We start from the raw sequence: 25736 nt of genomic DNA, 5'->3' as shown, positions 1-25736 counted from the left end.
TTCCAAAACTGTTTTGAAACAATAACTACAGGTGGCCTAAAACCAAGCAGCAAGGCTGCCCCGCAGCCTAATGCTGCTGGATCACCAAACACCGGCTCTAAAGTCATTGTACTGGCCCCCAGTCGAGCAGAACGCAAACTTTAAAATGTTATGATTGTCCAGCGAGCACAAAAGGTGAGTTCACAAGTTTCTAACTAGACTGCCACAGAACAATAAGCCAATACAGAACATGAGGTTAATGACAATTAGTAAATAACAGTGGACATCACTCCGCTGACCATGGTTTGTGGCAGAACCTTGGGAGCTATGAATCAAAAACATCTTTGTTGCACGAGGAAGACTCCTCAAGTAAGGCACCTTCCCAGAAGCTCTCAAGACAGGCCAAATTATCCCAATCCTAAATAAATCTACACTAGATCTTGATGACTGTGAACTACCAGCCCATAACAGCCCATAATAACCTACTCTCCATCGGCAACATCAAGATCACTTCAATGCCAACCATCTTCTGTACTACTACAAATGTATGTATCCGCATTTGACAGCTACCTAACTAATCGCAGACGAGGACCTTCTGTCTGTAGATGAAGACCCTGCAGTTGGATATTGTAGGACCTCTCAGCTGACTTCAACACCACTGACCACCCTACCGTCATCCACACCCAGCAATCTTGAATGGGACTCACTGACAATGTCCTCCACTGTTTTCCTTCCCTTTCCAATGGACATCATTGGCCCCCCAGGTCTCAGGCGGTCCCCATCACCTGTGGAGTCCCCCAGGGTTTTATCTGCCATGTTACGATTCCATCTGCACGCCTCTGAAAGATGTTATACATTGGCCAACTGCAGCCTACAAATCACACTAGAACTCACCCAAAAGTTCTATTATGACTTCGGACTGCATGCTATTTCAATCCTAGACCCGCAGAAAATCTAAATTTGTTTTCATGAACTGCACATCCCCGAGTGAACTGCCAAGTATTCAGACAGACACATCAATCACTATGCAATGCTTTCAATAGAACGGCTACTGCTCTACATTGGACTCTCTCAAAGCACATGTGAGAGAATGTAATTAAAAACACACATACGGCTAGTCTTTTGCGGCCTAAACAAGCGAATCCACGCCGGGCTTGCTGCTGCCTAGAACTGGGAGGCACCATTCCCTAAAACGCTTTGTCAATGCAATGATGTTTAAATCTCTGTGTCTTAGAACACTTGTTGCCTGTCTGCTGACCAATATTCAGCTTATCTTTGTCTGAACCCATGTCCTGTTCTAGTCCAGCTTGCTGCAGATTTCCCTGTGCCCTGCAATGCATTTTGCTTTACTGTTTTATTCCTTTTGTCTCAAGCAAGGAGCAGCCTCTGGGTTGAGCCCTCTCTAATGTGCTCCTAATTTGTTCTTTCTCTTCTACAATTCCCCTTTGCTTCCTGTCCCATATGCATGCTTCTGATTGAGTTGTTCTTTTCAGTTCCCTTGTTTTATTTGACAGAGACAATGAGTTTCCATATCAGTCTAGAAAGGTTCTGAGTCTTAACGGTGTATAAACCTTAAGGCAATCTAGTGTATTTGACCAGTTTTTGGTTCCTTTCCCTACTTGTACATGTTAGGGTTGCCTTGCCTTCTCTGTCCTCTTCTTGTCCTTTACCCTGTTTGTGCCTGGTCTTCATGTCATTGCCAACTCCTCTTTATTGGAACGCCAAATCTCTGCTTTGTAATCTGATGTACATCCCCATAACAGTCTACAGTCATCTTCGATCTCTACATGAAGCCCCTTAGGCGCTATAACAGCATCAAAATTCATCAATATGCCAACAATACACAACTCTACTATAAGTCTCATCCACTGCAAACATCACATCCCTCGGACACTGCTTGCAGCACCAACCTGAGCTCAAGAAGGAATTCATGTTATTTACTAAGAACAGGAAAGAAATAGTCCAAACATGGCTCAATAACATGAAGTGCCGACTTTAATCCCCTCCTTTCAAGTCCCTTGGACTCAATGTGGATACCAACCACACTCTCAAGGAACACAATGCCAAGAAAACAGGATGACCTGGTACCAGCTGACTACTAAAGAAACTGAGACCAAACCTACCAGAAACAGACTTCAGAACTGCTCTTTCACCCATTGTACTCTTGCATCTGGATGGTGGAAATCCCCTTCCCCATGGCCTCCTAGACGCCATGGCCCAGGGAAGATGCTTCATGCTGTAGTCTCTCATCCAGTTTCTGAAGAAATATGATCATATCACCCTCCACGGATGGAATTTAACTGGCTCTCCTTTGCCATCCAGCATCATCTTCAAAAGTCACCGCATCATTTGCAAAACCATCTCAACCAGCACCCTCCCCCACCACCAATCCTGTCTGGCTGACCAGCACAACATCTCTGGTGACTCTCAGCACACCCTCAGGCAGGACACCATCGAGTGAAGACAGCTAAGTGTAAAAAAGAAAAAACATGGCAAAAGGCATTTTTGTCGAGGCACCTGGGATCTACATGCACATCCCAGCATCCATTAAGACTGTCCCGACTCTGCTCCACTTCAGAAAAGAGTGCCGGAGCCAAAATAGCAAAACCTAAACCAAATCTATCTTGCCTAAGTCACATGAGCACATTGCTGCAGCACTAACGCAGGCATACGTTGCAGCAACTACAAATTTAAATGGTATTTTGCAGAGCTCAGCTTCAGGTGGCTTGGGAAGACTGGGGAGTGAGATATGATGTTCTCATTCTGGCATTTGCAAGAGTTCCTCAGGGCTATATCCACAGTAGGCAGATTGTACTGTTTAACAAATGTTATCAGATGTGAAAGGAGGTAGCTGCCTCATGAATAATGAATACACAGCTGTTTGCCTGAAAACTGAACTGTTGGGTAAATTTGTGTTGCTGAACAAGAGTGTATCTGCCTGTTCTCAGAGTTTTATGTTAGGCGTTCTGTTAGCGCTCTGGAGCTTCACATGCCATCCAGCTGAAAAAACCTTGCTTTCAGAGAACAATCTTAGTACATGAATTTTATTTAAGATTTCGGCTTTGACAATCCCTCTATGAGCAGCACTTCAAGGTACAGTAACAGTTCACTTCTGTATATCTTTATTGCAACATACCGATCAAATTGACTCAATTTTTTTATAAACAGTAAGAACCCAACTTTTACGCTTAATATGGGGTACCGGACAGCCTAGAATTAGCTGGCTAACACTATCCTATGACAAAGGGGGATTTGCCGCACCAGACTTTTACGTATAGTATCTCTGAGTTCAAGCCCAATATGCGTACTACTGGTTCAGAACACACGACTTTATACCACACGTAGAGGTAGAGGACGGAGATTCCTATCCCACCCCACTTGGAGGCATACTGACGCACGTAAACAGACACACGCCAAAGACAGAAATCAACACACTGGACATGACAATTGCTGCGTGGCAGTCGATTGGCAACCGGGCACACAAACTACCACTGTATGCACCCACACTGCCTCTAGTCCATCACGCCACCTTATCCGTCACTCAGGAGGTGGGACCTCTAAAATCGTTAAAAGAAGCTGACATTACTCATATGCGTGACCTATACCCTGAAGGACGCTATCTTGAAAAGAGTGATTTAGAATACATACAGAACCCCACGTCCTTATTTCAATACACTTGTTACCGCCTCAAACGTACCATACGAGACCATTGCCCTAATTTTCCTGTTGAGCCTCCGACACTCTTGTCCTTACAACTACTACTAATGACACCAACCAAGAAAAAATTAATTACTAAATTATACAGGGCTGTGCAGGAGGAACGGTCAGAGGACCCGATAAAAGCCTCGCAAAATGGAACGATATGTTAGACCCCCAGATCACTGGGGAGGAATGGGAGCGAGTAAGCCAATTGACGGGCCGCCTTACACCCAATGGGAATTTACGCATTATTCATTTTAAATTTCTGCCTCAGATATACTATACCCCCTCCAAATTACACAGAATGGGTTTAAGAGAATCAGATCAATGCAAACGTTGCAGACAATTGCACTCTGATTTTTAACACCTTGCCTGGCGCTGTGGCCCGGTACTCACATACTGGGAAGGGGTGCTTGACCGTATCCACACTATGACGGGCACTATGCTCCCCTGTACACCTCTTGTATGTTTACTAAACTATATCCCCCAACTGAAAGGCACTATGGGCAGGTTTGTGAGAGTTGCCCTCCTACTCGCAAAACGCCACACTTTGTTTACGTGGAATAGTGCATTTGCTCCAAAGTTGGAAGGGTGGATGAAGGATATGGTATATTGTGAAGAAAATTTGGAACTGTATGCCGAAGAGCTGCCTGTATCCTCCAGACCGAAAGATATTTGGGTTCCGCTCAAACAATTCCTTGCCATTCCAACACCTGCTGATGATGATGATTGACATTCTCAACCAAACATGTTGCTATTAACAGTATTATGTGATTGCACTCGCTGTGTGATGTTTGTAAGGCCTATGCACTGTCCGTGTTGTACACTCTGATCACTGAGGACTTACTTGATACTGCATTGTTGTAATCTTATGTTCACTATGCTTACGTTGATGGCAGTGGATCTATGTTGCACCATAACTCAATAAAAAGATTAAAAACAGTTCACTTCTGTGCACAGCAACTAGCTATCCCTCCAGTCACTTGTTGTCTGAAGCCAACACTGTACAGCACTCCGCTGCATTTTGGATAGATTCACTTTACACTTATAACACATAAATAAATATGAAAAACATACATAATACACAGCAAATTAATAAACATGAGATTCATCCTGCACAAAATGTTTTCTTTAAAATTCCTCAAGCAGACTTGCCCCAAAATGTAAAAATGCACCAAAGGGAAAAATATTTATGTTAAACATTAATTGTATTAAGTTGTGCATACATTGCTCACATTGCTAAGAACACAAAGGGTGAGTGTATTTTGGGAAAGCTAACCTACCATTACTAAAACAAGGGCCAATGAATGAAGTTTGCAACCACCATAAAATCTGGAATCTCTCATGGCCAAGACTAGTCCTTGGTCAAGGCTTCTCCTCTAGCCACTTACTTCGGAATACATGGCCATTTGCTTGCTCAGTGTGTCGGTGATCAAGCTGATCAGGCTCCAGTACTCCTCAAAGCTTATCTTGCCATCTTCATTGGCATCAATCAACTTGATGAGCTCATTGACCTCTTCTTTGTCTTCGGTGCTCTAGGCATAAGGAAATTAAAACATGATTCACAAGGGCATATTTCAGCAATGCGTTACTCGATATATTCTCAAAGATGCAATAATATTAATATGACAAAGAAAAATAAAATAGTAAACAAGCAAGGCTTCAATTGCCACTGGAAGAACTACTGATATTGCATTATGGACCAGAAACCTGGAATTATCTTCTTTTCTTCCCTAGACTTAAAGGACACAAAATGTGCATCCTTCTAGTCTTATAAGTTCCAGGAAGATTGTATCTTCAGAGATATTCTCCTGAAGATAACTTCATTCAAGTGAGTTCCATTCCAGAAGAGGAATACCAATTTACTTCTAACCTATTTCGAATGTGCTATAAAACATACACATAAGATACATGTTGCTAGAACCCACACATCACAGATAAACCCTTTTTCAGATAACCCCTTGAAGAAAATCACTATCTAATTACAACTTCTGTTTTCTAAAGAGGGCATTGTCATAATTTTTCTTTATCTGATCCTCATTTCAGTTTATCCGAGCGGCCTTTTCTCCAGCTTTAGATGTCATTCTCTCAACAGCTAAATGCAATGAATTCTTGTCACATTTTGTTGACAAATCACTTTCATCAGAGACAACATCGTTCTCAATCAGGCCTTCCTAAAACTGATACTACCTATAACTAAGTAATCCAGCATCGTAAAGGCCTCGGGAAGCCATCAAATCTTGTTCCTTAAAAGAAGAAAGGACTTGCTCAGCAGTGATTATTCTGACCATTTTGTGTTTCAAAAATCTGTTCAGAAATCACAAATCAAGAGTTAAGTATCATTCTACCTTTCATCAGCTCAAGCAGGTTTCCAGAATAATATAAATTCCCTCAGACAAATAGGAACAATTCCAGTTGAATACTGCACAACAAGAGAAAGAACCTCTTTCAGCAAGATGCTGGTGTGTGGTGGCAGGGTGAGGTAGGACACAAGTGGGTGTTTTGAGGAATGACAGGGAGTAACCCGATCTCATTATTTACAGAAACCACTGATCTGCTGTTCACGCCTAACAAATTTGGAAAAACCACCTGATTCCCCATATGGCCCAAACATCAGAAGGACTCAGGAAGGTATTATAGTGGTTGGAGCAGAGGAGTAGGTGAGAGATGAGTACAGGGACTGTCTAACTCTGCATGAGCTTTTGCAGCTGTAGGAATGAAAAAGTTGCTGAGATATTGGCTGCAGCTGCCCAAATAGGCCAAATAAGGCCTGTTTTGAAAAAAACGGAAGGAGGTGCGAAGGTTTGGCGGTAGCGAGGTCCAAATTCTAGTTGTATTACCAGAGAAGGATGCGTTTTTTCTATTTAAAAGTTGGAGGTTCAAGCAGTAGATTTTCAGCATTGCGTGAAGGTTTGGAGCCGCCTGATATATATATATTGTTTTTTTTTTGTTATAATTTTTTTTATTTTTAATATAACATTCGTCATTTACAGATCTTTGTGATATACAGCTTGTAGATTGAAAGAGAGAAATGCTGTATTATATGCAACAACACAATCAGGTATTACATTCTTTGTGACATTTCAAGTTCTACAGTTGGCGAAATGCATGGTTCCCCCCGATAGGCATTCCAGGCCCCCCACTTTTTGTTACACTTCTTAGGGCATCCTCTAGTTTTGTAGACTTCTTTTTCGGCTACCATACATTTGTCCATTTCTGCCACCCAACCAATCAGCAACAGCTTGTCTGCGGCCCCCCATTTCATAGCAATGGCTCTCTTAACCAGGGTGTATCCCAGGGTGCTGAATTGGTGTTCTATGTCTGTGAGATCATTTGCCTCCCAAACGTTCAGGATTCCCAGTGTGGCTGTCTGCACGAGCGGTTTCCCCAGTGCCTCTTGCATCTTTTTTTTTGATAAACAAGTTTTTATTGTTTTGAGTGATACAACATAAAAACTTTGAGCCTGTCGAACCACCAGCATACAACAACATAGCATGAGAACACGCCACTTCCCTGCTCCCCCGTCCCCTCCCCCCCGAACCGCACGCTCATAGTACATTGCCCAACCATTTCCCCCAGACCCTACGGTATTTCTTTTGGCAGCCCCTTGCCTGGTAGAGAGTCCATTCCTGTGCCGCACACCAGTCCACTCCGGTGCTCCATTTGGCCAAGCTAGGCGGCTGCGGTTGCTTCCATGCCGCTGCAATGTCACGTTTCGCTACCATTAACGCTGTCGTGAGGAATAACTTCTCTGCGCGTGTGCCATCCAGGCCCTCAGTGATGCCCAGTAGGGTGTGTCTAGGGTCATGTGACACCTCCCACCCCAAGACCTCCGTGAGTTCGGCTTCTATGCCCCTCCAGTACCCCCCCAGTTCCGGACAAGACCACACCATGTGGATGAAGTCGGCCGGCTCAAAGCCACAACGGGGGCAAGCTGCGTCAGCGGAGAGGCCCGCACGGTGCAGGCGAGCCGGAGTGAGGTAGGCAGTGTGGAGGTAATAAATTTGAATAAGCCTCAGTCTGGCGGAGGCCGTCACCAGCCTGGGGGCCATAAGGGCATCCCGCCAGTCAGCCTCGTCCAGGGGACCCACCCACCCCTCCCATCGTTCCCTTAGGCCTTCCCGGGACATGGGGGTGTTGTTAATAAGAGAACGGTAGATCCTGGAAATACCCCCCCTCCCCAGGTTGCCCAGCATGACCTGAGCCTCCGGGGGGCTGTGGTCCGGCAGCCGAATGTCCAGTGGGGTGTAAGTGCGTATGGCGTGTCGCAGTTGGAGGTATCTATAAAATTGGGATGAGTGGAGGGAGAAGCGCGCCTGCAGTTCTGAGTATGAGCACATGCGTCCCCCCCGCCAGACATCTCCCAGCTGGGAAATGCCGAGTAGATCCCATGATTTAAAGCCCTCCAGTTCCGCAACGTCCCGCAACCATGTCCTGTGCCAGAGGGGGGTGGCGCGAGTCAGCTTCCCGTTCCACCGGGTGTGGCGAAGCTCCGCTCGCCAAGCCAGGAAGATCGCTTTGGTGATGTCTGGGCAGGAGGCGGGGACGGGGGCGCCGTACAGGCGGTCCTGAATACGTGAGAAACCCAGGTCCTCTAGTTCCACTCTATAGGCCGGATCGGACCATCCCCCCCAAACCAATCATGGACGACCAGGAGGCGGGTGGCCAGGTAGTAGAGGTAGAGATCAGTCATGCCCAGACCCCCATGAAAGGTGGGCAGGCGACATACCGACAGGGCCAACCGCGGTCTCCCACCACCCCAGAGAAATCTGGTCGCCATCCCGTCCAGCTCGCGAAACCAAGGCCTTGGAAAGGACAAGGGAGTGTTTTGCAACACATAAAGGAACCGGGGGAGAATCATCATTTTGTATAGGGCCACCCTCCCCAGCGGGTTGAGCGGGAGTGATTGCCATCTCGCCAGATCTACCTTGGCTTTCTTGACCAGGGAGGTCACGTTAAGTGCCCAGCTCAATTCCGGGAGAAGGGAGACCCAGATGCCCAGATATTTGAAGGACAACCGGCGGAGGGGAATAGTGTCCTGCCAGTCGAAGCATTCCCGGGAGGGGTGCAGAGGCACAAGGACCGATTTTCGCGGGTTTAAGTAGAGGCCAGATGCGCTGCCAAAGCGGCCCAAGATGTGTAGTGCGCGCGGTCCCGAGCGTGCCGGATCCCCAAGGTACAACAGGACGTCGTCTGCATAAAGGGCGATTTTGTCCGCCTCAAGGCCCGGCCACTCCCAGCCTTGAAGGAAAGGATCCGTTCTGATCAGGGCAGCAAGGGGCTCCATCGCAAGCACGAAGAGAAGGGGCGATAGTGGGCATCCCTGCCGCGTCCCCCGGCCGATCCGGAATGGCCCCGACAGCGCCCCGTTAACCAACACTCTGGCGCGGGGGCGCGCGTAAAGGACCCGTACCATTCCGACGAACTTGGGGCCGAAACCCATGTGGGTCAGGACGTCAAACAAGTAGGCCACCCAACCGAGTCGAAAGCCTTTTCGAAATCGGCGAGCAGGAGGGTGAGATACGGAGGTAAGCGATGGCGGTGAGCCAAGGCCACGTGAAGGCGACGGAGGCAGTGGCGAGTGCCCCGGTTTGGCATAAAGCCGCATTGGTCCGGGTGGACCAAGCACGACAAAAAGGGCCGGAGCCGCTGGGCCAGGACTGCCGCGTAAAGCTTGATATCAGTATTAATAAGAGAAATCAGCCGGTAGGCCGACCTATCACTGGGTGGCGGCGTAGACTTGGGCAGAACCACAATCGTGGCTATGTCGGCTTCCAGAGGGAAGGAGCCTTTTTCGACCGCTTCCGCAAAGAGATCACACAGCCGCGGGACCAGTTGATCTTTATAGGTGGCATAAAACTCCTGGGGGAAGCCATCCGGCCCCGGGGTCTTCCCCGCGGACGTACGCCCTATCGCATCCCCGATCTCCTCAGGAGAAATGGGCACCTCCAGACTCTCCCAGTCTCCTGGCCTAAGTTGGTTAAGTCGTATGTTACTAGCGGCGAGCAGAGAGGCCAGGGAAAGGTCCGGCGCTCGAGCCCGATACAGCTGCGAATAGTACTGGGCGAAGGCTTCTGCTATCGCCACGGAGGAAGATTGGAGCACGCCATCGGAGTCGGCGACCGTCGGGATGATGCGCGACGCCCTGGGGTAGGTGGCCAGCCGATGCAGCAGCGCACCGTTCTTATCGCCCCACCTGTACACCCTCGCCAGCGAGGATTGCCAGAGGAGCTTGGCCGCGTCAAGCGACCATTGGCGAATCTCATCACGCAGAAGGCGCAGTTGCCGAGTCCCGGTCGGATCACCGGACTCGGAGAGAGATTGCTCCAGTCGCAGCGCTCTGGCCTCACAGGCGGTGAGCTGCTGCAGTTGCGTCTGGCGGTGCCATACCACGTGCGCCTTGGCAGCCCCCCTAATGGTGGCCTTACAGGCCTCCCAAAGGGTGCCCGCCGAGGAGACTGAACCGTCGTTGTCACCATAATAGTGCGTCAATGCGGACCCCACCTCCCTACGGAGCATCTTGTCCTGGAGGAACCAATCGTTAAAGCGCCACATCTTGCGGGCAATGCGGGGCGGGGGGCCCAGACCCAGGAGGACCGGAGAGTGATCAGATATTCCCCTGGGGAGGATGCGGATGTCCTGGATGCCTACACAATCGGCGGGGGGGACGAAGATCGCGTCAATGCGTGCATGGGTGTGATGGGCGGCCGAAGTATGAGTGTATTGACGTGCGTGAGGGTGCCAGATCCACCACGCGTCGCACAAGCCCTGAGCCTCCGCCCAACCCGCCAGCTGCTTCGCCTGTGCGGCGCGGGAGTCTGAAACCGGTCCAGAGGAGTCGAGCTGCGGGGCCGAGACTGCGCTGAAATCCCCCCCAAGAACAATAGTGCCCGGTGGGAGACTTGCCAGCAGAGATGCGACATGAGATAAAGCCTGCGACAGCCCGGAGGGCAGCGCGTAGAGCGACAGGAAGCTGATCGGCCGACCCTCAAGCGTGCCGCAAATGGCAATACCCATTGCGTGGGGGTCGTTGATCACCCGGGTAAAAACAAAAGGGAGGGAGCGGCGCAGCAGGACGGCGACCCCCCGCGATCCACGCGAGAACCCGGAGTGCCACACCCGGTCATACCCATAGCGCGCCAGAAAGGGACATTTCTCGCCAAGCAGGTGGGTTTCTTGAAGCATGAGCACATCTACCTCTGCTCGCTGGGCATATTTAAGGACGGCGGTGCGCTTGAGCCTATCCAACAGGCCGTTCACGTTCCAGGACAGGGTGCGCACCTGGGCCTTGGGAGCTAGGTCATCCATGACAGCGGTGGGAGCGGGTCGCGCTGGGAGCGAAGCGGCCAGGGGACGCCGGGAAGACACCCAACGGCGTGGGTGCGCAAGGAGGGAGCATGGAGCATGCTGGCCCCAAAGGGACTACGGATATCGCGCTAGGGGAAGCCAGTGGACGGCGGCGGAAAACGAGAGACGGCGGAGTGCGTGTCAGTGTCTGCATGGAGTAGCGTGGCGACACTTGTGGTGTGGTGCTGCACGAGAGGCTCATTGGAGAACAAACCCAAACCAAACAAAACACCCTCCCAAGGAGGAACAACCAACGAATACCCAACCCCGACCCCCCACCCTACACTTCAAGAACGGAAGCATCTGTCGCCCTAACTTTAACCAACAGTTACAAAGCCCCAAGCCTGGGCGCTCGGGTGTAAAGAGCGTGGTGGACCCCTCCTGAAGTACGGATTCCAATGTCCTGTCCTAGGTTTCTACGTGAAGGCGTGAGACTGCAGAGCCCCCCAACCCTGCTGCCGGGCGAGGTCTCCGCCTCCCCCTGTGGATACAGAGAACAAAGAGAAAGTCATATAGCAGGGCTGCGGGAGAGGTCTGACAAGTCTATTTGCGCGTTGAGGGGGGTCAGAGACCTATCCGGCAGAGGCGACAGATGGCGCCGAGATCCCCCAGCTGCATGAGATGATGTCCCAGACGAGGCGGATGAGTCTCTCGTTGTTCTTCCAGACATGCTCGCGGACCGGCTCCTGGCCACTGCCGCGCCTCGGCGTTGCCGGGAGTGCGTGCGCTTCCTGCGCCGTGGTCGTTGGGGCCCAGCTGCATCATGGCCCCGGGGCACAGTATTGGGCGACACCCTTCCAGACTGGCGCATAGGTTTTTCCTCGGTGAGCCAGGTCCATGCTGCCCTGGGAGTGTCAAAGAACAATGTCTTGCCCTGGAAAACAACGCGTAGGCGGGCTGGGAACTGGAGTTGGTACTGGAGGCCCATGGAGCGCAGTTTTTGCTTCACCACCGTGTAGGAGCGGCGTTGCTCCTGGACCTCCCGGGTGTAGTCCGGGAAAACATGATGGTGTGATTGTTAAATGTCAAGGGGCCGCTCACCCGCGCCTCCCGCAGGATAGCGTCTCGGTCTCTGAAGTTGAGGATCCTCAGAATAAAGGGGCGCGGGGGGGCTCCCACTGGAGGTTTGGCTGCCAGCGACCGGTGCGCCCTCTCTACCAGGAACCAAGTTGACAAACTAGCTGCCGGCATCCAGGACTTGAACCAAGCGTCTAGGAAGTCGTCGGCTCGGCCAGACTCGACCCCCTCCGGAAAGCCCACCAGGCGAAGGTTGTTGCGGCGGGCTCAGTTTTCGGCATCCTCTGCCCGTCGATGTAGCTCCTTGGAGTGGGTCGTGAGCTCCCGGACCTGGTCCTGTAGCTGGCGAATGTCATCCTCCGCCGTCGAGATCCAGGATTCGGTTTCCGTAATGCGGGCCGTGGCGTTGCGGAGGTCCGGCCGCAGGAGTGTAACGTCCACCTTCACTTCCCCAACCATCCCCTCCAATGATGTGCGGGAGGCATCAATGGCCTGGAGAATGATGGCCAAGTCCTTGTTTGGAGAAGGCGCCGCCCCTCCGCCCGTGCCCGGCGGGTCTGAGCTCGCAAATTGGTCGATCTTTGTTTGGTGGGACGTTGTCGGCGGTTTGGGGCCCTTCTCCTTGCCCCTGGTGGCCACCGGGGAGTATGTGCCGGGCTTGAGGTTTAGTGTGGTGGACCGCCAGGCGGCCCTCTCCCGCCAAGCAAAGCGGCCTCCGGCGCCGGGCCCGGGACGGAGAAATCGAGGAAAGGGGAAGGGTAGAGGTATGTCTTGTCCCCAGTGAGGGAGGGCCCAGAGTCCGTCGGGCACGCCACCTCCCCGGTTTGATCCGGGCTGGGCCTCTCTCACCTCGCCGCAGGCACCTCGTTGTAATCCGCACGCTTGGTGGTCACCAGTCGAAGCGCAGCTCACGGGCCGTCAAATCACTGTCGCCCGCCCCGGTCCACAGGCCCGTCCCAATCAGCAGGTCAACTCCGCATCCACCTTCAGCCCGGGGCTGACAGCTGGACCTCCCCGGGTGCAAGGGCCATGGGGCGCCCCCGCTCGTCCAACCGCAGCGCAGGGGGCCACCCCGCCCGGTCAAGATGGGTAAAGTTCGAGGGGGGAGGGCGCTCCCGCCGGCAATGCCTTCCGGTCAGTGGTACAGGGCAAGAGTGGCCTCCAGCGGCCGCTAGGCCCGGCTCAGCATCCCCCACCTGCCGCCGCTATGTGCGCCAAGGAAACGCCGCAGCCCCGTGTGTGGCGGCTGCCCTTAGGGTCCGGCGGGACGTCACCGCCTCGGGGATCGCCCAGACAAGAGTTCCCCCGTCGGGTGCCCAGGATATGATGATGGGGGCGCCAGCGACGGCAAAGCCGGATCCGGCCTCTCGGTCAGGCCCGCGCAGCTAGGGCCGATCCGCCCGTCGGACAGGGTCTCCCCGCTACAGGTCGCGGGCTTCCACCCCTTGGCAGCTCTGGGGGCGCTCACCAGCCACCGCCCCCCCCAACTCACTTGAAGTCCGTTGAAGGCGCGGGCTCCCCTCTGCAGGCTCCCGCGATGGCTGGCCGGCTGCCGCTGGTCACGCGGCCTTCGCACCTCGATGTACGCCGCGGGCTCACGTAGCTCGCAGTGCCGGTTGCGTCCTTCTCACCGGTGCAGCTTACGGGCCTCCTATCTCGGCTCCGGTAGCTCGAAATCGGCCGGAAATCGCACTGAGGGTAGGGCAGCAGCTCCTCTATAAGCGGTGACCGCTGGATCGCACCTAGGACAGCTGTGGCGGATGCAGGTCGGATGCGAGGGGTCAAGCATCAAGGAGCCTCACATCAGTGCGGCCATCTTGGTTAGCGCCACCTAGCGCCCTGTGCCTCTTGCATCTTATTCGTTGCTCGTTCCCAGATGTGCCGTATGTTGGGGCAATCCCATAATATATGATCAAATGTGACAACTTGGTTACTGCCACGCAAGCAAAGCACATCTTTTCGAGTCCCTATCTTGGCCAACGTCACCCCTGTGAGGTATGTCCTATGCAAGACCTTCAGTTGAATCAATCGAAAGTGTTGGTTAACAGCAGCTTCTCTGGGGGACATCAGGGCGGTCTGCTAGTCCTCATCATCAAGTTGTCCTAGATCTAATTGCCATCTATCTCTAAGAGTAAGGAAGTGGTCTGGTAGCTTATTACACTGGCTGATTACAATATGTAAGGGAAATGGCCTTAGTGGGGAGGGGCTCAGACAGAAGTCGGTCTTCCAGAGGGGACGAGTCAGGGATGGTTGTCAGGTCTATTAATGCTGTATTAAGCGCATGTCAGATTTGTAATTATCGGAAAATCTCTTTGGGTGCCAGTTCGTGTTTCACTTGTAGTCGTTTAAATGTGAATAATTTCCCTTTCTGTAGAAGGTCCCCAACAGTGGAGATCCCTATCGTATCCCATCTGTCGGACCCTACTTGATAGTATAATAATCCCAGTTGTTGAAAGGACCATAGAGGCGTAGCCTTTGTCAACCTCCCCTGCCAACCCAAGCGTTTGTTAGCTAACTGCCAAACGGCGATCGTATGAGCCATTGGACCCAGGTATCTCAGTGTTTCAGTGGGGGCTGGATACCCGATGTGGGGGATCGAACAACTGCATATCTCGTGTATGACATCACTTGAGATTGGTCACAACTTATCAAGCCAAATAAAGATCTCTCTACATCATGACAATTAACAATAACAAAAACCTTAGCCCGAAAGTTGAATACTCTTGCTACGATAGGTCTCGGGGGAGCCCTAGGCTTGGGCCACCCCCCGGGGGCTCGATGGGCCAGTCAATGGAGAAATAATCGGACAGGCGTTTCGGCTGAAGCCTTTTCGTTACCAGGTCTTCTACAAAGAGGTCCGCCGCAGGTCCACCTGCTCGCTCCGGGACCCCCAGTATGCGTATGTTGTTTCTTCGCGCCCTTCCTTCATAATCATCAAAGAGGCCTTCCATTTTCGCCTGCCGGTCTCGGAGTTGGGCTACTTGCTGTTTAAGGAGGTCCGTGTCAGACGTTAATGTAACTGTAGCGTCTTCCACATCTTTTACTCTAGCATCCATTTTGCGTAGGTCCGCTCTGTTGAGGGAGATCTCGATGTTGACGGTGTCAATCTGTGATTCTAGAGATGTCTGGACTCCTGCAATGGCCTCCATGACGTCCCGGAGGGTAGGGTCAGACTGAGGAGACTTGGGATGAGGGTCGTTTGCCCCACCCTTGGCAGCTGTATCGGTCTCATCGCCTGCTTTCCCCCATGCGAATTTAGCAAGCGTCTTTTGGGCCTGTGTTTTGGGTCCCCTGCCACTGGCCATTGCGGGGTGTGAGCGCTCACTATGTAGACCTTGTATCGGTACTCGCCGCCGCCTGCCCAGGGAAGCGGGAATTACTGAGTCCCTCCCCGTTGGCCTGTTGGTTTTCCCTGTTGACTAGACAGTGGGATAGTCCAGTAGATGGGCGCCACTAAATTCTGCTTCTGGGACATCCTGATGGCTGTTGATAAAAAAGGGTGTGTGTTGTAGTTTGTAGGCGAAGGTAGGGGCAGTCTCGATGTGTAGTTCTGTGGGTTTTAATTAGGGTGGACTCTGGTGTCCCCCGGCGACTTTCCCTTATTCGCGCCCCTGCAAGCTTGTGTCCTCAACCCTCAGGGCCACGCTTAGCTTGGGCTGTCAGCAGATGTTCAGGCCCCCAGCGATGCCGCAGCCTAGTAATCTAGCTCAGTGAGGTGATATCGTGAGGCAGCGGAGATCCCGGGACACCGGTGGGGGGGTGGGTCCCTCGCACTACTAGGCCTCAGTCCAGGGCCTCAATTAGTAAATGGGCCAAGGGCCTGGGGGGGACGGGGGTGAACGGACGCGCGCCACACTCCACATGTAGGTGTCAAAACCCTCTGCCCAGACGATGTGTGTGCGTCGTCAGGTAAGTCTTTGGTGAGTTATGGGCCTCCCCCGAGCCCTCCAGACGTTTTCCTGCTTCTATGCTCTGGTTCACTCACCGCGACAGTCGGGAGCACCAGAGCAGGCCGCCATGTTGTTTTCTGCAGTGCTCCAAGGGTGGTGCTCAGGCCCTCGGCAATGTGGCAATGCAGCAGGTCTGTTTCTTCGCCCAGCAAGATGGCATTCCGGGCTGGTGGAGATCTTAGGGCGACCAAGGGGTTCCTGCTCGCAACTAGGCCTCAAGCCGGGGCCTCGATTTGTAGACAGGCCAGTGGGGGGGGGGCCTTTTAAGGAACATGCGATGCCCTCCACTAGTACGCGTCACCCCCGACTATCCAGATGGTGCGTGCGCGGCTCTCGGCAGGTTCCGGTTCTGTGAGGGGTTGCCCTTGAGCCCTCCAGTTGCTTCCTTACGCCGGTGTTTAGCTCTCTCTCCTCAGCAATCGGGATCTCGGGAACGGGCCACCATGTTGTTGCCAGCGGAGCTCCAAGGGCGCCGTGCTGCCGCTGCTGTTACTTCTGTTCAGGCTTGGGCCGCTCGGTTCAAGCAGCGCTGGTGTTCTCGGGATCTGTACCCCTCAGATCGAGGGGATGGCTGTCGATTTCGGGACGGATAGAGGAAGAAGGATGGCGAGAATAGCAGAGCCTCTTCAGAGCGCGGCCATTCCATTTGGCTGCTAGCCACGCCCCGCCTGATATTTTGTTTGTTAGCCGGGTAGCGAGGGGTGGAAGTGTGTATGGCTTTACGGGTGATCCATGCAATCTTGTATATTGACCTAACTTCAATGGGATGCCAGCAAAGAGAAATCAGTATGGGTGTAATATTGTAATTTCTTTTGGCCCCGTAGACGTAACACGCAGCCAAAAAGAAGATGGATTTTAGAAGGGACAGGTGGGTTTTTGGGAGGCCTGCAATGAAAGAGTTACAGTAGTCCAGTTTGAAGAGTACCAAATGTTGAACCAGAATTTTCAGATCTTGCTCAGGAATGAAACGCTGGATCCCGCAGAGAAGGCGCATTTGGAAGCAAGTGTTCGTGGCCATGGTGGTGATTTGGGATTGGAGGTTTAGTCTTTTGTCCAGGATGACACCTATGGATTTGGCACTTTCAACAATGGTAGGTTTGCTGTTAAGAATGTTCAGATTATCCATCCATGATTGCACAGGAGGTGGAGAGTTTGAGGGTGAGATAAGAAGGAATTCTGTTTTAGAGGGATTCAGATTAAGTGATGAGAAATCATCCATTCTTAGATGGAGTTGAGGGGGTAGCGAGGAATGAAGTGTTGTGCGCAGAGGACACCTTGAGGTAGAGTTTGGTGTCATCAGCATAGAGGGGATAATGGGTCCCAGTCTTTTTCAGTAGGTCTACTAGCGGTTCCATGTAAAGACTTTATAGGGTGGGCGTGGGGATTAACAGCCTTTGATGTAGTGAGACAGTTTTCAATTTTAATCATCTGAGATCTGCCTGTGAGGTACGATTCAAACCATTTGAGGACTGTGCCTTCAAATCCCATTCTTTGTTGTGTCTTATGGTTTACAGTGTCAAAGGCTGCAGAAAGGTCCAGAAGGATCAGGAGTTGTTCGAGTCAAAAACTTGTAAAGCATTTTCGATAACTTGTAGCAGTGCAGTTTCAGTGTTGCAACCTTGATTGAAGCCGGACTGAAATTCATCAAGAAGGTCATTGTCCTCGGTATGGAAGGGGAGGTTGGTGATAGGGCAGAAGTTGTTAATGTCATTCTCATCAGCGGAGGATTTCTTTAGAAGTGGGGTCACCTGACCTGTTTTGAGGGCATCAGGAAAGGAGCCTTGGCTGAGAAATAGGTTAACCAGATTAGTCCATTAGGGAAGCGTGTTGGTGTAGAAGCCTATTGCAATGTCGCTAGGGATAGGGTCAATAGAAGGGTTTGAAGGTTTTGTTTTCAGAATGCTCTTGAAGAGAGCATTTTCAATGATGATGTCAAAGCTGTGCCAGGAGCCTTTGGATTTGCAGTCCTCAAGTGGGGTTGGATGTGTAACATGGTCAAGGAGCGAGTTCATGTTTGCTTCGAAGAATTGCGCAAATTCGGCTGCTTTCTTAGGTGGGAGCATCACATTTGATGGTTGAGGATGAGGCAATGTTGCTGGTAGTTTTGATTAGGTCAAAGAGTTTCTTTGGTCTGTTCTTGGCAGAGTCGAGAAGGGCTCTAAAGTGATTCACTTTTTCACTAAAGAAGTGTTTGTGATAGCACGATCTTGTGCAACAGAGATTTGAGATATTAATGATGGAGGGGACTATCTCCATTTCTTCTCCAGGTATATCAGGGTTTTCCTCTCATCATAGTGGGACTTATTGAACTATGGGACAGAGGGTGTGGGCCTTTACTTTTTGCTTTGAAGTGGAGCTACATTGTCTATCAAGACGGAAAGATTGGTGAGACAATGGGTGGTCATGTCATTGACATTGGAGTTGGGGTTGATGTCTGGTAGTGCCTTCTTGGCTGCTTTGCAGAGTGTCTAGGTCGATGTTTTTAGTGTTGCAAAACCAGGTAGTTGCTCTTTTAGGTTGGCCTAGGGTTACAAAATGAGAGAGGTGCAGTGAGAAAGGAATAAGGAAGTGGTCAGGCAAGTCTACTGGTATAGGATCATCAGGTGTTAGCAGGTCATCTTTGGAAATGATAAGGTCAAGCGGGGAGACTTTGGAGTGTGTTGGTTAAGGGTTGTGTTGTAAAAGATTATTTCCTGAGAGGAACGTTTGCCAGCAGGTTGGTGGCTGAATCTTGTGAGATGCCCCAATGAAGATTAAAGTCTCATAGAAAGATCAATTTAGCGCTTTGTGAATATGTCATTTACAAAGTCTGTGAATTCTTCAGTGAAGGCAGAGCAATTACCTGGCAGGTGGTAAATGGCATAGATGCCAGAAGGGGAACAGTGCTGTACAATAAGTTCCAGAGAAAGGCATAGGGGTTATGTTCCTGTAGGTTGGTGCTTGGGTTGTAAGTGGCCTGCGTTTGCTGCGGATCAGGCAGATGGTGGGTATAGTGCATGGTTTTGTGTTGTCTGGAGAGGATATGGTGGGAGAATTAGAGGTATTACAGTTAGCAAGTAAATTAGCAATTTCTGTTTGTGCACAGCTCTTATGGGGCAGGGGAGAAGAGTACTCCTCTGAATTAGGAGTTTAGGGTATTGTGTGCTCACCTGGGGGGAGTAGGGAGTAGACTACAGTAGACATTTTAGAGCTTGCGTGGGAGATGGTGGCTTCAAGCTCGGAGATTGTGGAATGGAAGTAACCTAGTTAGTTTTCAAGGGTGGGCAGAGCAGAGCATGGAATGCTATATGGCTGGAGAGGGGCGACGGGTTCTAAGGGGAGCTCTTGAGAGGTGGACTGAGGAAGGGGGGTTAAGGGGATGTGGGGGTTTATTGGATTATGGTGGGGAGAGTGCAACATCGTGTGTTGTTGACAAGAAATATGTGTGGGTGCTGCTGTGGAGTAAATGAAGTTCTCAGGGCATTCATTGAAATAAATAGATGTGTTGTATATTGGTTGAGGTGAAGAAGGGTGGTAACTGTGGTGGGAAAAAGGTATGTGGGTTCGGGGGAAGGAAGGAGAGGAGAAGGAGGACAGGAGTCTGAATAGTGGAAAGGGAAGAGAAGTAGGGTGAAGGCACATGAGCTAGGTTGTGTGAGTGTGTGGGGGCCCGTCTGTGTTTCAGTTCTTTTACCCTTTAGTGGCAGTGATCAAGGTTTGTCTGCTGAGCCAATGGAAAAGGTGCCTCAAAGTCAGCCACGATGGCGGTAGCTACAGGTCTGCTTGAAAAAGAAAGGGGAAGTGATCGTGGGGAAGCAAAAGGGAAGTAGCCACGGGGGCAGGTTAAGAAAAAAAAAAAAACAAGCTTGGTGAGAATGAAAACACCACAACTACTGAGGGCTCGTAAACAAAGAAAAAAAGTCTCTAAATTGGTCACACAATGATGGAGAATGGAGGGTTAGTGTACTTGGTACCTGCGCTCGGGGAGTGGTAAAAAGAGAAAGAGGCATGCACGCCATGGACAAATGAGGATAAGGAATAACGGAGCGATTTGGGAGCCAGCAAAGAGTAAGCCTATGGGTGGAATGAAGCCCACAAAGCAGATACATTACATAACAATGGGGTAACCCAGTAGACTGTAGGACATGGGTACAGGGCGGTACAGAAAGGATTTGGTCCCAACGGAAACTTTCTACATACTGCAATTGAATAAGCCAGGACAGTACTGATTTGAACACTGTACCTAAATATTGTGGGTGGAATTTGGTTGATTCTGAAAGTAAAGGTCTCAGACAGGCCATGGCGCTACATAAATTGTTGTTTCAATTTGCTTAAATTATGTTGGATTCCTTTTGACTTCTTTTTCACCCATGAACGAGCACTTTTTTCAAGCATTTCCATTCTGCACAAAGGAGCAACCAATTTAATGTGTATATATGAATATAGCTTCAACACAATTTTGAATTATTTTCAATTGACTTTTGTGTTTGTGTTTTGTAATGGTGTCACGCTCTTCCCTTAACTCATGAATGGTAATTTCCATTCTCCTTTAGATTGGGGTTCTATGGTTACTGGTGTAGAGTCAGGATAGGCATATTCAATTGCAGTATCTAGAGAGTTTCTTAACCAAATCCTTTCTGTGCCGCAAAGCAGATACCCAAAAACAACAGTCTTGGGTTTTGGCTCAATGGCAGCAAGGCCTAGCCTAATAATAGCAAATACCAAACAGTGTGCCAGTGCTGCACTTGATTTACATCAACATTTTTTGCTGCGTGTATTGATTGAAATAATCACACTTATGACTACTTTTTCAGTCAGATTTAATCAAACGCGTAGACCTTAAAATCTATGGCCAATCTATTAGCGAAAACTTAAAAACAAAGAACAAAGAATTTAAAACACTGTATATGTGGATGGCCGTTTTTGTTTTATGGATACAATATCACTTAGTTTGTTTTAATGTGATAAAGGATATGAATGGGTGTGAGTGGGTATGAGTGTAGAAAAAGTGAGTGATGTATATGTCATTATTGTTGTACTACGTTAGAAGGTGTCTAAAAAGTAAAAAATGTATGTACAAAAAATAATGTGGATACCACTATGAGATGCGGTATTAGGGCTATGGAATATTTGTTGTAAAGAAAATTTAATGTAAATAAATGTTTTGCTTTTGATTAAATCTGACTGAAAAAGTAGTCATAAGTGTGATTGTTTCAATCAATACACGCAGCAAAAAATGTTGATGTAAATCAAGTGCAGCACTGGCACACTGTTTGGTATTTGCAAAGGAGATACAGCATGTCTTGGTTCAAGACAGCGTATGGGCGCCGTCTAGAGCCGAGATCTAAAAATGTCGATCCGAATATGATCTGCTGTCCTATTTATATTTATATGTCCTTTCTCTGAAGGAGTAGTTACAGATTGAGTACAGGATCGGGTCTTGGGTTTCAGTGGAGTCCTAGACCGACTTTTGATGGATTTCATGTAAAGCTTGGTTTTTCGTCTAGCAGTTAGTCTTGGATGCCTTTGAGCGCAGAGGAAGCACCCTGCTGTGATTCTTACTCAAATACCACAGGGCAGTCCGTCAGTCAGTATGAGGGTCAGTAGCAAACATGATCTGCAATATGATAAACATAGCTTTGAACCAAAAGATTTCAGTGGGGAAATGACCAAGAACAATCTATCTGCGGCTCAATCTCCAGATGTGTGGTAAAAGGGACTGGATATCACTAGTTTATGTGGTACAATATCTAGGACTGCTCCGTCACATGCAGAGAAGTTGTGGGATGCCCATCTGAAGCCAGGTGGCCCTACCTGGTGCCTGTGACTCCTAATAGTTCAGATTGGGTAGGGGCCTTGGGTGGGATTCCGAAGATATCTCCAGAAGCTAATCTCCATCAGAAAAGATACTTTTGTTGACACTGAGGGGAATGAGAGTAGCAAAGGAAATACCTCCAATCTACACCACTTTTAGAGCAACTGTTCAGTTCACACATTTGTGTGCAAAACTAGTAATTGCACACATGTCTGCACATTTCTACCAGCAGACCAACCACCCTACCACCAGCCTCTTTAAATAAACATGCTAAGTGGAAGACTGAAAATGGCCTCCTTGGTCTTCTAAAATACTCTTATTTTCGGTGTTTGTTGGATGTATGTAATATGTAAAATGTTGAATAGAAATTATGTTCGCTGTTAATTCTTTTTCTATTGTTTACTCTGGAGACAAATTAAGGTTTAAATTAGACGTTTATCAAACACAGTATACATGTATTTGGCAACACCCTTAGTTACACTGACCATGTCGGTTATAAATGTTCCTTGATGGTGTTTCTTGGACCACAGCCCCTGTTGAGATTCCCCAACCTTTTCATCCAACGTAAAGCACTACTCTACTAATACCATGCTGCATTGAAAAGAAAGGCGGCTTTCACTCACTGTAAGGATGTGGTTAAGCTCCGTGCTCACCATCTTCTGGAACTCCTTCCTGTTCATCCTCCTCTTTCCGGCATACTGGTAGAAAGTCTTCACCAGGACACCGATGCAGAACTCTGGGTCAATGTCATTCGACGCCATGACGGCACAGCACCCCTAGGCTAAAAAATAAAATAAAAATAGAAGTATGGAGTCAGGAGGGATGTTCCCAAATGCAAATCAGCCATCTAACACTTGTTGTCATCAGTCAAGTTTTAGGCACATCTACATGCACTCAGAAATCTCGTAAGGTCACTAACACAGTTTACAAATAATTCAGTGTAGGCACTGGATCAACATGCAGCTCAGGGTATTGAAACCTATTAGTTAAAATAATATCCCAAAACCTCAGGGAAACCCATTTTCAGTCTTCAGCAATGCCCCCAAGGTAGAATGTTCTGATGAAGCATTTCTTTCCTGACAAAACGTACTCGATCCCAGAAATGCTCAATTCTCCTGATTTCATTTTAGGAGAGGCAACACCCCTATGCATTGCTAAAAATGTACTTTGTTTCCTGAGATGAGGAACTGTGTTATATGTGCTTAGAGTCCAATGTTAGCATACCAGGATTCAGCAAAGTATATATGCATTTATATGGTATTTCTATAGTGCGAACCAAGCCAAAGGCAATGGGACACTTTAAGTGGTTAGTGACAAGAATAAAAACAATGACTAATAGGAGAGGAAACTAGGATGTGGACAGGTAATGCAATGTGATGTAGTGTTCCATAAAGAGATGAGTCTTCAACTCTTTCCTAAATTGGAGCTGCGTTGGAATTCGTCATGATGAATATGGGGCTGATGTTGCATATCCAGCCTGCACACATCGAAAAGGCCTGCTGCCATGGATATTTTTCATTTTTACACCTCTTAGTCTGCAGTCTGATGGTGTCTGCTGCAGGTGCGCCGAGGACCACCAGAGATGGTGAGATACTCTGCTAGGTAAGCTGGGATGCTTGGTGCATTGTGTTTGTAAATTACACCGCTGGTTTTGAAGATGGTGCGGGCTGGCAGGGGAAGCCAATGGAGTTACATCAAGATGGGGTAATGTGATCACATTTATTCTGGCCCTCAATGAGACGTGCTGCTGTGTGTAGGATGATCTTAAGTGAGGAGCCTAGGATGTCATGGTGACAGGCATTAACACCATCCAGATGCAAGAGTAGGAGGGCTTATCAGAGCTCTGAAACCACATTCTCGAAGAAATGGTTTGACTTTAGAAGCGAAAGCTGGTACTCTGCTGCCTTTATTTTTTTGGCAATGTCTTGCATGAGAATGAGTTTGGTGTCCAGGATGAATCCAAGTGACTTGACATTTGGTGAAAGTTGTGGTTTGAAGTTGCCACGGTTTAGGTCATTGAACCAGGTTTGTATTAGATTTTCTTTGTTGTTCTCTGCAAATAACGGAAATTCTGCCAAGGTTTGGTTGAGCTTCAGGTAGCTGTTGAGCATCTAGGTTCGGATGATGTGCAAGCAGTATTTGAGGAGTTGGATCTCTGAATGAGAGGTGATTTTCAAGTACTGTTGTGCATCATTCGCATATTGGAGAATCTTGATGCTGTATAGCACCAAGCGGCTCTAAGTAAAGGTTGAAGATGACGGTAGGCAGTATAGAACCCTGGTGGAATCCACCGGTGATAGGGATCTGGAGGTCCCCATGTGAGCAAATTGGTGGCGGTATGAAAGGTAGGAGGAAGACCAATGAAGGACACTGCCAGTGAATACCATTTGAGACTCAAGGGTGCGTACGAGGGTGGGGATGGTCAACTTGTGTCTAAAGGCAGCACTGAGGTCCAGCAATATCAGGGGACCGGGGGTCATCTTTATCTATGATTATGAGCGTATTGTTTTCCGTGTGTACGGTAGGGGTCTTCATGCTGCAGCGTGATATGAAGACAGTCTGGTATTCGGACAGAAGATGGTTACCATTGATGTGATCTTGAAGTTGAACACTGACTGCTTATGCAATGATCTTGCTGATGAACAGAAGGTGAGTGAATCACCTGGAGCTAAGGAGGTCATCAGGGTCTAGTGTAGGTTTCTTTAGGAGTAGAAGGGTATGGTCTGTCTGGAGTGCTTCTGGGAAGATGCCACAAGTGAGGGAGGTATTGACAATGGTACGTAGGGATAGGAGAGCATCCCTAGAGAGAGCTTTGAAGAAGCACAATGGCAAAACCAACTCCCTAAGAAGTGGCTTTGATGGAGTTGAGGATGTAAATAAGATCTGGGGGAGATAACGTTTTGACCGCTGATATTGCAGGATGGTATGGAAAGAGGTGGGTGTACGAGATGAAGCCGGATCAGTATCGTCGATTGCTGTCGGATCTACTACATTTTTTCAGTGAAGAGGAGGTTGATATCATTACAGTTTTCGCTGGAGTGTGAATCTGTGGGTCTGGCAAAGGTTTCATGCAGTGCTCGAGTGTCTTAAACCGTGTTCTGCTATCGCTGGTTGCTTCATTGATGGTGTAAGTATAGTAATTTGTTTTGGTTTATGTGTTAATCTGTCTGCGTGATGCAGGGGGAATTTAGTAGCAGTAGGTCCACTGGAGTTCTGTTTTTTTTTCCATTTTCTTTCCTGTTGTCAGATGGATTCTTTATCTCCAGCAAGGTCTTTAGAATACTAAAATGGTAAATGCATTGACTTTCATGTGCGTGTTTTTATTGGGACATGGATGTTCATATAGATTTTGTTTTTACTATTTCATTCGTTTAGAATGGTGTTGGCATCGGATGTGGCGATGATACAGTGAGAGTTGACTTCAAACATTAGGATGTCTATGGAAAAGTCTTTGAGGGTTTGTTTTTCTTTTCGGTATTGACTGTGGTGTGTTGGTAGTATGATAAGCAGAGAGACAGGGGTGGTAAAGTGATCAGTCCAGTCAAATTCTATGTCTGGACCGGAGGCTCCAATTATGCTTCTCATTTCTTCACTGTTTATTCACAGCAGCCAATAAAATAACACTTAACCAAAAAACTACAGTACCCATGAACACTTTAGTGCCACATAACTATAGAGAGCATCCTTATATAAACCCTGACTGAGGTAACCACGTCCTCTTTCTTTGCTGCTCTGCAGCCAGTTAAGTGCCTTCCTTACTACTTATGCTTTTGTGGTATGGTAGTGTATGGGTTAATGTGTTAATGCTTATTGCATATGCGCTCTGTAAACTGTAGTTATAGTGAGGTTTAACTCTGCCTTGTGCGCTTTCTAAAAACAATAGCCTTTAATCTTTGATTCTATATTTGCCGGCTCTCTGGCAACTTTCTCTTGCCTTGTGTGCTTTCCCC

The 25736-nt window shown here is 49.0% G+C and overlaps 1 protein-coding gene across 3 annotated transcripts in view; it reads right to left on the bottom strand.

The window, feature by feature from the left end:
• The window catches only part of LOC146772812 (uncharacterized), a 90348-nt gene that overhangs the window by 17397 nt on the left and 47215 nt on the right, over window positions 1–25736 (bottom strand). For 2 of the 3 annotated variants that reach the window (XM_085637747.1, XM_085637748.1), the window contains 2 exons: window positions 22410–22567; window positions 5070–5213 (listed from right to left, as the gene is read on the bottom strand). In XM_085637747.1, coding sequence (XP_085493873.1) covers window positions 5070–5213; window positions 22410–22547 — 282 coding nt within the window. In that variant the 5' untranslated portion in view covers window positions 22548–22567. The remainder of the gene's footprint in view (window positions 1–5069; window positions 5214–22409; window positions 22568–25736) is intronic. The other variant, XM_085637749.1, reaches the window with a different exon arrangement.

Source organism: Triturus cristatus, chromosome 12 (assembly GCF_964204655.1).
Source record: "Triturus cristatus chromosome 12, aTriCri1.1, whole genome shotgun sequence".
Taxonomy (NCBI): Eukaryota; Metazoa; Chordata; class Amphibia; order Caudata; family Salamandridae; genus Triturus; species Triturus cristatus.
Note: the sequence above shows the minus strand (reverse complement) of the source record. Positions and strands in the feature narration are given on the sequence as shown.